The sequence below is a fragment of the Cavia porcellus genome, unplaced genomic scaffold (genome assembly GCF_034190915.1).
Source record: "Cavia porcellus strain 051 isolate PalLab524CR breed Dunkin Hartley unplaced genomic scaffold, mCavPor4.1 scaffold_10, whole genome shotgun sequence".
NCBI classification, from domain to species: Eukaryota; Metazoa; Chordata; class Mammalia; order Rodentia; family Caviidae; genus Cavia; species Cavia porcellus.
In genome coordinates this window covers 48,463,107-48,477,288 of record NW_026947493.1, presented here as the reverse complement: position 1 = coordinate 48,477,288, position 14,182 = coordinate 48,463,107, and the positions used below count along the sequence as shown (strand labels likewise).

The 14,182-nt window shown below is 35.7% G+C and overlaps 1 protein-coding gene across 1 annotated transcript in view; it reads right to left on the bottom strand.

Moving 5' to 3' along the window:
* Kcnb2 (potassium voltage-gated channel subfamily B member 2) overlaps window positions 1-14,182 on the bottom strand; it is a 413,898-nt gene that overhangs the window by 385,108 nt on the left and 14,608 nt on the right. The window contains exon 2 of the mRNA XM_023561723.2: window positions 2,574-3,247. Coding sequence (XP_023417491.2) covers window positions 2,574-3,152 — 579 coding nt within the window. The 5' untranslated portion in view covers window positions 3,153-3,247. The remainder of the gene's footprint in view (window positions 1-2,573; window positions 3,248-14,182) is intronic.

Sequence of the window (14,182 nt, the reverse complement as noted above, 5' to 3'; positions counted from 1 at the left end):
GAACATATGTTCAATCGAATAACCAAACTGAATAAGCAGTCTTTGAAAAGGCAAGATAAACAAGCAACTTCCTCCAAAGATACTTCACCTCCTAAGCCAATAAGGAAGAACACAGAGATTCATTGCACATACCTACACAAGAGCTTCATGCATATGTAAGGGCCTGACATACCGTAATGTAAAGTACACAGAAAGGGCTAGAGTATCATCATATAGCAGTAATAAACCTACTATTTTTAAGTTCTAAAAATCCTATAATCCCACATACCTGCAATAGTACCTTCTTCACCAAGATTTACTCCAGAGAAGTAACAAGTTATCTGATTTGAGAAGCATGAAGAAAAAGGTGGTAGTTATATATATATATATATATATATATATATATATATATATATATCTCACACAGAGCATGCAAAAGGCTCCAAACCAGACAAATAAGCAACATTTTTACCAATCTACAATATAATCCAAGGAAAATAATTGCCATACTACTGTACCACTCAAGCAGAGGGTAGTGTAGACATTTAAATAAACAAATATAAATACTTTCAGAAATTTTAGAGAAGAATCTACTCATGGTAACAAAGATTCACTTAGCTTCCTTAATAATGGGGAGACAAATTTATTATTTATAACTACATAGAAACTTCCAAAATCAGTGTCCGTAGGTGCTATTATAGGCAGAAATCCTATCCATAGAAAATACATAATTTGAAGCAAGTTTAAATGATCTGTCTGATGCATGGGGCAATATAATAGTATATTAAATAGTTCACAACAACATCACATTCTTAGCGATCAAGTGATGGCTGCTGCTTCTAGAATTTAGAAATTAAATATACTACCCTACCTGGGAAATCAGGTTATTGACCCTATTCTAGTCTTACTGAAAATTCATCATGAAAAAATTCATATACATTTGAAACATTTTTCTGTAGCAGTATTTGACTTGAGGTATATGTTAATGTTGCTATGAACAAATAAATCACATTAAACTTTCAAATTTTATTTGATTTGATGCTTATTTTTACATCATTGGCTAAATTCTTCCAGCACTTCTGATTGAAAAACAATTTGTTCTTCAGTTGCCTCAAACCTTATAGAAGTTACTGTAACACCAACAATACTCACTCACATCTAGAGTGTATCTCATTTACTTTTGAAATTCACTCCATATTTTTAGCAATTACTCAAATATGCAAGTCAACACTTGACATAGGAAAAAGCAATAGTCTTTCCCTCCTTCAAACCCACAAATGTTGCAACTTATTTCTTTCACCAGTAAAATGAATATAATAAAACACTGATTTATAACTACCAAATAACCTAGTTAAATCACCTATTGGCACAAAATACACATTCTTTCATTGTGCACAAGAGAAAGACATTTTATTTCATTTAGGTTCATGTCCTCTGGCCAGAAAACAAAATTCCTTTAGAAGTCAATCAGAAACAAAACCAGACATATCAAACAATGCAAGAAACAGTTTTATTATCATCTGCACCCTATGATAATTTCAATGTGTTCAGGATTATCCTGTAGAATCATAATTTCTAGTTAAAAGGTTCAGATGGTCTATTATATTTATGTAACCACTATTGTTAAAAGGAAGAAGATATCTGAAAACACTATGTAATAAAAAGAACTCATATGATGACACATTCTTTCCTTTTCCACTCCATATACCATTTCCTATATTATGCAAAAACATCAATATAAGGCTCCTGCAGCTAAACATGACTCTTTTGACTTTTAAAATTACCATTCATACTGCAGATCAGTTTGCACTAACCCCCAATGCTCTAGATAAAATTAGATACACAAGATCATGCAGTTGAATTAAACATTGAGATTTGCGACCAAAAATTTAGCCTGAGACTTAGATATATATGGACACAATAGAAAAATATGAATTTACTTCAAGAGAGTACTTTATGAACCCAGAGAGATGGTAATGCTTCAAATATAAAACAAAAATAGGCATCAACAGTCAGACACACCCTTGTTAAAGTATACCTCACAAGGAGAGATAAATGGATGCATTCTGAACATACATTTATTCATTATGCAGCTGAATCAGACAACTCTATCCTCTGTGTATGGTCTCCCAACCCTCTGAGCCACTGGGGAGAGGCATGCTTTCCTCTCTTTCCCTGGACTTCTGTAAAACCATGCTAGGAAGCACCTGCTATCTTTATAATGGCTACCCTTTCTCCTTATGCAAGATGGTGCCCTGGTCCAGCTCTTCTGTGAGGCTCCGTACCTAATGGGTAAGAGCTAGAGCTTTCTCCTCATCCTCCAGATCAACACCAGTCACCAACATCATTTGGCATTAGAAATCTCTTCTGTACTCTGCTGCACAGGCCTCTTCCTGCAGATAATTATATTTACAAACATAATACCACTTTGTGGCATCACACAGGAAGAATGGCTACGTTTAACCAAATAAGTTGGAAAGAATTTTTCACCATCCGCGCAGGCACATCTGGTTCTATTTTAGAAAAGCAATAAAGAAACCCATATCCTCTGGAATTTTGGAACCACCTTTTTACCAATACCATGATTTCCGTACCTTTGCGGCCACCGAAGAGTTGGGCTTCTCCAGCAAGTCCCAAAGTTTCTTCCGTTTCTCAGGACAGCAGGTATTATCAAACTCTTCTCCTTCTCGCTCGCGCATGGTCTCTGCCTCTCGCCTCAGTTCTTCGTTCATCTGTTCTTTCTTCTGATGATATCTGGCTTGGCAGCAGGACTCTAAGTAGATCTCATCAATCCCCCAGTAATCAAGTTCTTGGCCAAAAGAGAGCGCGCACATTTCTTCCATCATATGCAGCTTCCCTGTCCGGTAGAAATTTAAAATGGACGTGAAGGCTCCGGGATGTCGATCAAAGAAATACTCATTCTCATTGAGATTATAGTCATCGCACACCTCCAGAAGGCTCTCGTGCGTGTTGCAATCCCGCAGCTTCCCCAGGCGCGTCCTGGGCAGCCTGTCCAGCGTTCTCCACAGCACCTCGTGGTTGAGGCCCCCCACGTTGATCTTCACTCTCCGTGAGCACGTTTTGCTTCTGATAATGTCCACAGGTTCTGGAGGGAGAGAAAGCGTCGACCTGGAAGTCTTCCTATTTAAACCCGGGGGGACCTTTTCTGCCATTTTGCACTGGACAAAGCTGCACAGCCAGGTCCTTTAAAAAAAAAACGAGGTCAGCTGCAGCTGTGTTTCTCTGAGGCAGGCATGTCCACTGACCCCTGGAAGAAAACAACCATCATTTGGTTACTCACAGTTTTTCCTAGAAAGCTTCCTTTTCTACAGGATCATTCTGCTGTTAAAACCAGAAGGTATAATATTAATGACTGCTTATTTTTTGAAGCTATAAATCTTTGCTATAGGCTAGGAAAGGGGTGTGACACAACGTATTATTACACAGAAGAAGCCATGTATTCAGCCATATGCAGCTGTAAGGTGACAGTTCTCAAAGAAGTCACCAGATACTGCATTCTCAAACTGCAGAATGTCATATACATATGCTGATGATTAACTGACCATCCCTTCAACATGCATGGTCAGATTTATGGCTTTTCCCACTGCATGCCATCACCCAAGCTCAAAGTCTGAGAAATTTCGATTCATCCACCAACATTCAAATAAGCACAAATCTTACCAATGATAGCTCCTAAAGAAATCTAAAGTCCTCCACCAAAATTATCAAGTTCCCGTCCAAAGCACTGGTTTAAACCCTCAGCACCTCTTAGCTACATCTCTACAACAGCCTCTTTACTGGGTACCAATTTTGATTTTGGCCATCTAAAAACTATATACAGCTGTTAAAATGATCTACTAAGATACAAATTTGACCTTGCCACTCATGTGCTTGAAAGGCTGCAAAGACTCATTGTTATGGGAAGTAAAAATCTCACTAGCACAAAAACTCTAGTTAGCTATGTTAGAGCTGCCTATTTGTCTCCCTACACTCACCTCCTCTCTCTCTCTCTCTCTCTCTCTCTCTCTCTCTCTCTCTCTCTCTCTCTCTCTCTCTCTCTCTCTCTCTCTCTCTCTCTCTCCCATTCTACAATAACCCCTTATCTTTAGAGGATGCACTGGCCATTAATAAGGGGTCTACTGAGATCTGAAAGTGCAAAAAGTGTTTTGCCCTGTATAAATTATGTTCGTTTCTATACATGCATAAGATATAATTTATAAATTAGGCATGGTAAGAGAGCTAATAGTAAATTAGCACAATTACATGTAATAATATGCTATAATAAAAATTACTTAACTCATGAATTTCTGAAATTTCCATGTATTACTTTTGCACCTTGTTTGCCCATGATTAACTTAAGCCACAGAAATTATAACACATTAAGGAGAAATTTCTGCACAGCAACAATTCCATACTGTATGTATCACTGTTTTAAGTTCTGATGTGTTTGTGTTATGTTCTGGAAGGATATAACACTTCTCCCGCTTCCACTTCTCTCATTTCCTTTTAACTAACTTCTGCTTGCTCTTCAAGACTCAGGTCACACTTCCCTCCCTCCAGACAGTCTCCTATAAAAATATTCCCTCTGGGAACATGAAACTGTCCATGAATGTCTTTTCTATGTCACCACACCACAGTGATAACATTTTTTCCACAGTATGCTAGAAGTGCTTGAAGATCAAGACTATCCTCTCTATTTAGTTATTTCCATATTGATGAGTATAATGCATATCCACTTTATATATTTAATAGATGTTAAATAGCAAATCAATTCTTTAAATATATATGGCCAGAAAATGCATAAATGAAGTAACTGGAATATCCTGCCTAAATTGCATGTTTCTATGCTTATGCTTTATGTATATATGTATATCACAATGTTTGTCTTCTTTTACTTCCAACTCTTTTCTCCTGTATGCTAATTATTTAAAACATTACTGCTCTAGTATTCTCTCCCTTATTGATCTATTATTCTGATCTGCAGCAGCTAGAAGCTTCATACCTATCTTCTCCTTTAATGCTTTGTGGAAAATCATGAACTCCAAACATTACCTTTAATGTAAAACACCATGCTTCATAAATCAATGGCTTATACCAAAGGAAAGAACTTTTAGATTTCAGAAGTTCTTATAAATAGCAGTCTTTTAAAAATGCACACCAATTTCTGTATGCCTCTGGTTTCTACATCCTGAAAGTTAAATTTATTTCTCCATCTGGAGGGCAAGTATCCTCTCAAATGAACATGTTAGGTTTGTGAAAAAAGTGTAGATGGACTAAATAAGAACTATTTTAAAAATGGCCGTAAATATATTTGAATTGGGAGTTTTTCAACTACATGGTTACTGGAATATTCCAGGCATATACATATATACTTCCCTCACAGATGACAAATATGCCTAATTTTATAAAATTAGAGAGGAGATATAATGATTGGGCAAGTAACTTAAACTCTCTAAGCTTCAATTTCCTAATCTACAAAATGGGGACAACATTACTGTGCTGGACTGACAAATGGTGGGCAACTTTTAACACCCAGCTGAACTGAGTCAGCATGGTGCTGGGGGAAGACGGCCCACCTGAGGGTTGTTGCCAACATAAGGAGAACTGGAGAGGAAGAAGAGGTATTGTTGGTCGTCCTATTGCCATTGATTCTCCTGGAGGAGCTTGTCGAGCTTTTTTCCTGATATGAACTGTTATCATCAGAGGAGGTCGGGACCTTATTATTGCTGAGAATGGCTGTGGTTCACTTTGGGAGAGCTTTGGTTCTATATGAGTATTGCTTCCTGGCTCTAGAGAGGAAGATGGTGTGTTATTCAATCACCTGGAGAAGCTTGTCACATTTGCTTCCTGATATGAACTTGGTTGTTCTCATTATCAGAGGACCACAGGACCTCACTGAAGCTGAGAATGGCTGTGGTACTTTTCAGGGGAGCTCTGGTTCATACTTTGAAGTATCACCTCCTGGCTCCAGTGAAGAACCTTCACACAGATCCTTTATTCTACTGACACAGACCTTCTAGGTTCATGCTGACATTTGGGCCTTCCCAGTGCAGATCCATGAAACAGACTTGCATGAGACATTGTCATGGGCTCTAGTCTTCAGCTGGACTTCTGGACTTATGTAGGACACTGTGCCATTGCGCCACTTATGTAGGCCATTGGGATCCAAGGCCTCGGATGGATTCTTTGGGGTCTTTAGTATTGAAAACATTTCCTGCACTTTTTGTGTTTGACTTTTTGGGTGACTATTATAAAATAATTCTATAAATTATGTGTCTTGTTTTAAACTCTTTCCCTTGTAAACCTGGACTACAAGAAGTATCATGGGTAGTGTTTCAATAATAATTAAATGAGAGCTTATGCAAAGTGCTTGATATAGGGAGATATATTTGAATAGTATAAGTATCTTCATATTTATACCTGAAGTTTGATTTCTATCCACTGAAAGAAAATGAAGATTAAAAGATACGTTTGTGTCTATTAAAAAAATTTTAGCTTTTAATTTTTCACCTGTGTATATCTTCTGTCTTCTCCAATATGAGTATATATTTATGCGTCTTAGAATTGTGGTACCATTTTTTCTGTACTGAGCATTGTACCCACACATAACAAGTACCTTATAATATACATATTGGTGCCACTGATGCTCATGTCTGCATTTTGTATGTGGTAAGGAACTACAAATATTTTTAAAATTAAACAGCAATATCAAAATCAGGCAAAAAATACCCAATAAACATACTGGAGATGGGCAATTCCAGTGATGAACTCAAATGTCTAGTCTCCATTAACTAGCTTAGCTCTAGGTATACTGATATCTCAATAAGCCGTATGTGATTAGTCCATATAAATAAGGCAGTAAGAGCAATCCATTTGTAATTTGGATATAAAAATAAAAGGAATTTAGAATATCATGCGTTGTACAAATGTGAAAAAGATGTGTTCTTTTACTTGATTATAATGTCAAAGTTTAAGAGAGCTAACTCCAATCTGATAGAAATATCTTATGGATATTGTCAAAGGCATAGTGTGATTTGCTACCTTGTAAAAGCCATCACTAAAAGCAAATGCCATGCCAGAGTTATTGGGAAATCATCATTTGTCTTAAATAATTTCACATCTATGATGTATAGTGATTTTCTTTTTCGTAGAGTATGTGTCTCAAGTGAAGAGAAGTCATAAGACTTAACTTTAAAAATATCTTCTTCACTGATCAAGAACTTTCTATTCCCTAAAATCCATTGTTGATTACAAAACCTACAATAAAAGACAGGATTAAATTTAGTGTCCTTTCAGTGACCAGGAAAAAAGAAATTCAGGGTTGGAGAATGGCCTGTTTATTTGATTTTTGTAATTTAAAGATGACCTAGTCTAATTATTTGCTACTGTGTTTAAAATTTTAATTTTTTCCTTGGCATAATGTCCTGCAGGTTACCCAATAAAGACTGGAGATTCAGGGGTACAAATTCTTAAGCAGTTGAAAAGCTGTGAATAGAAAGTTAACCAAGCTTTCAGAATAAAACAATAATTCAGATGAACCATAGAGCATAAGGCGAGATCAAGTATGCCTTTGACACTTAGCCTGTCTGTCCTCTTGTTATACTTCCTTCTCCCTTCCTCTGGGGATTTTTCATGCCTTCCCATCTCTCTTAAGCTGAACACTACAATTTTTATTTTTGCCATTTCTTCTCTTATTATTCTGTTCTCTAGCTCTTTCCATCCTCAAAACCTAAGCATAACTGCAAAACCAAATTATGTATTTCTAAACTTGTACATACTTCATAAAGTTTTCTATATCCTGTATCTTATCTGAATATAAAATCTTCCTGAGCTGAAAATATATGTCTTCCAGAAGAAGATATCTAAAACAAGATTGTGTGTGTGTTGTTGATGTTGTTGTTGTTGTTATGGGTTGAACCCAGGACCTCTTTCATGCTAAGCACATGCTCTATCACTGAGCTACACTCAGCCTCTACAATAACTGCTTTTCTCATGCTTTTTTGGAAACATGGTCTCACTTTACTGCCTAAGCTAGTCTCAAACTCTTGGGCTCAATCAAGCCTCCTACCTCAGCACCAAGTAATAAGGACCAAGTAATAAGGACCACAGATATGCACCAACCATGACAGGTGGTTTTTTATGGGCAGTTTGGTAAAACTCAGGACACTTGGGTCCAGTTGCGCTGAACTTTTTCATCCCTTTCACATTTCTGACTAGACTTCAGTTTCCTCCATCCAATAAACAATGCCATTTACTACATGTCAAAAATTCTATGATTTCTTGTGACACAATTCTTTTCTTCTCATTGTGATGAGATGGACCTTACCACCCTACTCTTCCAATTACTATTTTTATTTTATGTAGAAGTATACATATATTATCTCAGAGTCAGTGAACGCATTCTGCATGTTTACTTTCTTAAGAAAATGATTTTCTTACTTCATTTCAACAACTCTCTAATTTTTATCATGGCTTGCACCAGACTACCTTCAAAACATTATACAATTCTCATTTTTTAATTTAGTGTTTAGTTGATTTTCCTGTACTATAACGTTTCACTTTTAATCTACGTTCTGTTCTGCCATATTAATTTTACTTCTAACAATGAATCTGTTGGTTCCCTCTAGGTTAAATATCCTGTTTTATCACTCATGGATGTTTGCAAAATTTGTTTTTTAGTAATGAAAGTAGATACAATGCTATGTTTTCTCACATATAATTTTATAAGTGAAATTATGTCTATCATAATCATTTTACCCCATAAGAATTAATCATGTAATTCAATTTAGTAAGTATAATAAAAAATTTAATAATCCAATGCTTAAACTGTGTAGATGTTATGCAGCTGGTTAAAATTTATATACACAAATGGTCAGTTACAAACCAAAGACATGTATTTATGTCATGAGTGAAATCTCAGTTACTATTTTCTCTTGCCAGTTGGTTGATTTACTTTACCTCATTGGTGTAATTGAAAGTCAAGCCTGCAACAAATCAGTTGGCAGTGCAAATGTACTAAACATCCCTTTGTTAGTCTCTTAGAGACAAAAGTGACTCTTTAAACAATAAACAACAACAAACATTTGAGTTTTGCACAGCTGCACCCTGCTCCTCTACCAACAGTGTGGAATTATGCTGCCACAAGTTCAGGGTCAAATCTGACAAAACACAACTTTCTGATCATAGCGTCATAATTACAGCGTGAGGTTCTGAGGGGGGGGTGATTTTTTTTTTTAAACTGTAGTCTCAAAATTACGAGCATTGTGTCATACACTTGCCACTTCCTTAGTGTAGCCAGGCAGGGTAAGTCACATGTGCAATTCTGTGAAGATAAAAAGCCAGTTTTCCTAAAGGTCAAAGTGATGTTTAATGTTTCATTTTGGGGCTGCTAGTAAACACTGAGCAGGCATTTGCAAACAAGCTGCTCTGAGACCTTTAAGTCCATACCACTCTGGGTATAGTTCTATAGAATTTTCTTAAATTTGCATATATGATATTCAGTAGCAAATTTTTATAGCAACTTTCTGTTTCAGAGAGTCACAGAGATTTGCAGTAGATAGATGAAAAGAATCGCAACTATTAGATAAAATGCAATAAAATTTTTAAAATGTTTATCACTTGAAATTTTAAAAATCACTTCCAAAATGTAGTAATGAAAAACAATGAAACTTTAACAGGTTTAAAAATATCAAATGTATTATATGGATATAATATCTTAAAGGAAGCTCCTGGAAATTTTCATTTATTCAAAGAAATTGAACATACCTGGATTGCTTTAGGATTTAGAAATATTCATGAGTTTCTTTGGCTTTCAATGTCAAGTTCTAGGAATAACTCAAATTCTGCCCTTGTCCTCAAAAAAATAAGTGGTGGCATTTCTTTTCTGCAATCAAAGACTGCTGATGTCAATATGTTCCTCAATTTTAGCACAACTATTTACTCCAGTTTTTAAAAACCCAGTACTTTTATCCTTGATATAACCAATGCTTTTTTTAGATACACTCAAATGAAATCCTGAAAGCTTGGCTTTCAGTGGTCAAAGGAAGCATTGTATTGCAGCAAGAAGAGGAAAACACAGGTAATAAGAATACGTAATATGAGCATCTTTCAATATCACAGATGTCTCTAAATTTATAAATATTCTATTTAGATACTATTTCCTTCATCGGAGTATAGATTAAAAGAATTAGACTATATATATGCTATTACTAGAGAATAATATACTAGAATTTCTTTTAGAAAAAAATGGCTTTTTATAAGAATAGTTGACCAAAAATTTTTTTCCTATTCTGAAAAATTAAATATGGCATTTGTAAACCATTTTAGACTTTTTATAAACTAAAAGGTATAGTCATGGCTGGAAATTTTCAATCTGTTTCAAAATGTATGCAAAAAACAAAGCTCAATTTATATAGGAACATCCAGTCATTCAGCCAGTGGATTTTCTATGACTGTGATGCTACCCTTTTCGTTAGGGCCTAAAATGTGTTCTTTTACCTGTCTTCTTTTGCAAAAGTCTTCACAGTGGAGTAAATGGGATAAACAAACAGGAAAGTTTATAAGAAAAAGGCATAAGAAAACTCATTCAGAGGAACTCTTGATTCCACTGAAAGGAATAGCAAACAACAGATCACTGTATTATCTTGGGAGATAAAAAAAGAACCACAAACTTCGGCCACTATCGGGTGTTCTATGTGGTTGATACCACCTGCTAGTTGGGTAACTGACTTAAATTTCCTATGCCATTTGCACATTTGGCATAAAGTAGCTGTCGCCTCTATGAAATAAAATAAAAAATTCTATGAAATTTGGATAATAGTTAAGCATTTTGTTAAGTTTGTTCTAGTAATTTAGGTCTTAGATGATGCAATGATCCATCTGAAATGCTTAGAAGATTCTTTCACAGGCAATGTATCTCAGTTGAGATCTGTTTAACAGATCTAACACAAGATAAATAATACAGCTCTCTTAAAAGTTCAAATATTGATAATTAATTTTGGGATTGCAACTAGAGGCTTTCCACTGAGTTACAACAAAAACTATTGTATTTGTTGTTTGTTCACTTGTTTTGAGACAGGACCTTGCTAAGTCACTAAGTTGCCCCAGCTCACACTGAACTGCAAACCTCCTGCCTTAGCCTCCTAGAGTACTGAGATCATGTGATTGGCTTGGCTAGGATATTATGCCATGATTTATGTACTCCCATGTCTTGAGACTGAAATCACAGAACGTGGCAGAAGGGAGCTTGGTTATGCTCTGCTGCAATTTCTTTATTTGTACCTTTTAACTCTGATATCCAGTGAGGTCACGTGACTTAACTGACATCATATGGTAGCTGCTGAGTTTGAACTAGAACAGATGTGTATATCTAGGCAAGTCTCTTTCCGTAACACTCTACTTCATTATTCTTTGCTTTTCACCTTCCAGTTGAAGTCTTAAAAAGCTTTTATTTCTCCATCTTCCCCCATGTCAAAATATTGATTCAAACTACACCAAGCTGTGCTGTGGTGTCTCCTACAGACTGTTCTTTTCAGTGAAGGGGAATGGCTGCGGTAAGGAAGCTTGACTGTGCTCATAATGAGAGATGCACCTCACAGAACTTTTCTTTACCTCTGCTTTCCTGGCACTGGCTTTTATGATAACTGTATCCATCTGCTCTGGACCTCTTCCATTGGTTCTGTACACTGCAGGTCCATATAGGAGCAGGCCAGGGCCACTTGTTGTAAAAGATACTTCCATATCTCCCCAGCTCTCGGATAAAGAAATAACACAAAGGGCTGGGGATATGGCTCAGCAGCACAGCTCCTGCCTGGTACACGTGAGGTCCTGACTTTGATTTCTGGTAACAAAATAAATAAATAAATAATAAAATAAATGATGCAGCACAAAGATCACAATACTGAATGAACACTGCTTATTTCTATGCTTCTATCCTGTGTCATACTGCCTCCTGGTTTCTAGTAAGTTCTGGAACCTTCTCTTATTGCTTTTAGTGAAACATCTATCACATAGAGGTATGTATCTTTTCTTTTGCATCTTTACCTTCAGACATCAACTTCGAATCACGTCTTAGCTCCCTTTGGCCTCCTAGTCCTCTAATAATCTTACTATTAAAATTTTTGAGTCAGCTAACTTTCACCTGTAGCAGTACTTGTCACACTGAATTTCATATTTGTGAGGATGATTCATTATTTGCCTAATATCCATCCTCTCCAAGTTCCTTAAGGCAGGTGATCGCATCTGATCTGACCTTTGTACCCTAAGTGACATACAACAAGAATTAGTTAACTGAAAAAGTAAATCAGATTCGTAGATTATATTTATTTATTTATAAATCATTTTCCTTAATTTCAGCCATTGCATATTATCAGCCACTCCCCCAAATAAAATATGATTTCCATGTATAAAATGATTCCATATTCTCTGAGAAACCCTTATTCATGTTTAAGGTCAATAGCAAATACCTTCTCCCCTGCTCTGAGGAAAATGAACCACTCTTGCATTAATAAGTTTGCAGTATGTTTTATCTATTATAATGCTTTGCTTGTAACATCACTATTTAGTTAGAATTATTTCTTAGCTTCAGATATTTATGAGGCTCTGCTCCGCTTAAGGTACAGTCAAACATGGGAATTACATTCTAGTGGAGGTAAACAATATTCTACAAACAAGTATGTAAGCAACTAGCTAAAATTGTGATAAAACTACAATGGAAAGGAAGGTACCATGTGAGTTTATAACCAGATGCACTACTCTGTGAGTTATTTAAAAGGGACAGATATCTCTTACTGTATTTGCATCTTTACTACTTACCAAGTGTGTCACATGATGCACATGCTTAACAAATATTTGTGTATCACCAGAAGAATGAATAATGAATTTCAACCATGAGTATCGTGTGTGTGTGTGTGTGTGTCTGTGTGTGGTTTTTAAAAATTTTGGTCAAATGTTTTGCTAATGAAAATGATTAACATTAAAAGTTATTTATTATAGTAACTTCCAATTTATTTGTGAATTCTGCTGATCCTGATTTGTCAAGTCTAATAAAAGAAAGCTAAATTTTTCAGAACTAGGTAGAGAATAAATTATAAATAATTAGGTCTCCCTAACAATTCCTCTCTAATAAGCTACTCAACAACAAAAGGTGTTATTGCAAAAAACTATAGGACCCAGTGCCTAGTAACGTTCAACTGGACCCCAGGAGACCTCTGGACCTGTATGCATAGGACAGATTCTTACCCCATGGTGAAGCTGACAAGAAGGATGGCCTTCATAGTTCTTTCTATCATGGAGATACTATGGTACTATGAGATTTCTGTGAGTATACTACTCTTCTACATTATCCCATAGGACATATGAGGAATGGGATAAAAGCCCTTAGTTTCTTAAACTTAAAATTTCATGAAGAATTTTGTTTCTTAGCTTACACTTACCCACTCATAGAAACGACATTCAGGCCGAAAAATAAAACTAATATGATGCAACTTCCACTGATACAAGAATGAAAGAAAGTGTCAAAGTTACTGAGTCTGGTATCTTTCAAAAGATAAACTTACAGTCTGCAACAATAATTATTTTCTTTTTAAATAATTTAACGTATTTCCACTGAAAACTCAAAGGAATAACCCTATACTAATGGAAAGATGCAGAGAAGCATTTGAGTTGGAAAAATTTAAGGTATAAAGCAGAATATCTTCCCCAGCATATAATGCATAGGTGGCCACATGCCTTCTTTCTGATTGAAAGAATATATTTGAAGAACATATTTGAAATGATGTGTTTTACATTTTAGCATGAAAACACTTTGTAACAAATCAGCAGTATTACTGTAACTGATTTAAATATCAGAAATGCTCACAAATAATATCCACTTGGTTTTTTGTTTATTATTAAGTAGAAAAGGGAAGTGATTCCCTCAACTGTAGGCACCACCATCTCCACATCACTTGTCAATATTATTTTTTTATCTACCCTTGTCATTAGTGAGAATCATTAAGCAGCATTTTCAAGCATCCATCTGTTCATGGCACTGTATAAATATTCTTCCCCTTGCTCCTGCCACCTCTCTTAATTCTACCCCGTGTCTCTGTTGTGCAGAATGCTAGGAATCCACAACAATATAAATAATTAATGGTATCAACATAAAGCAGATGGATGAGATGACCTCCTAGCATCTATGAATCTTGGGATGTTAAATTTACTG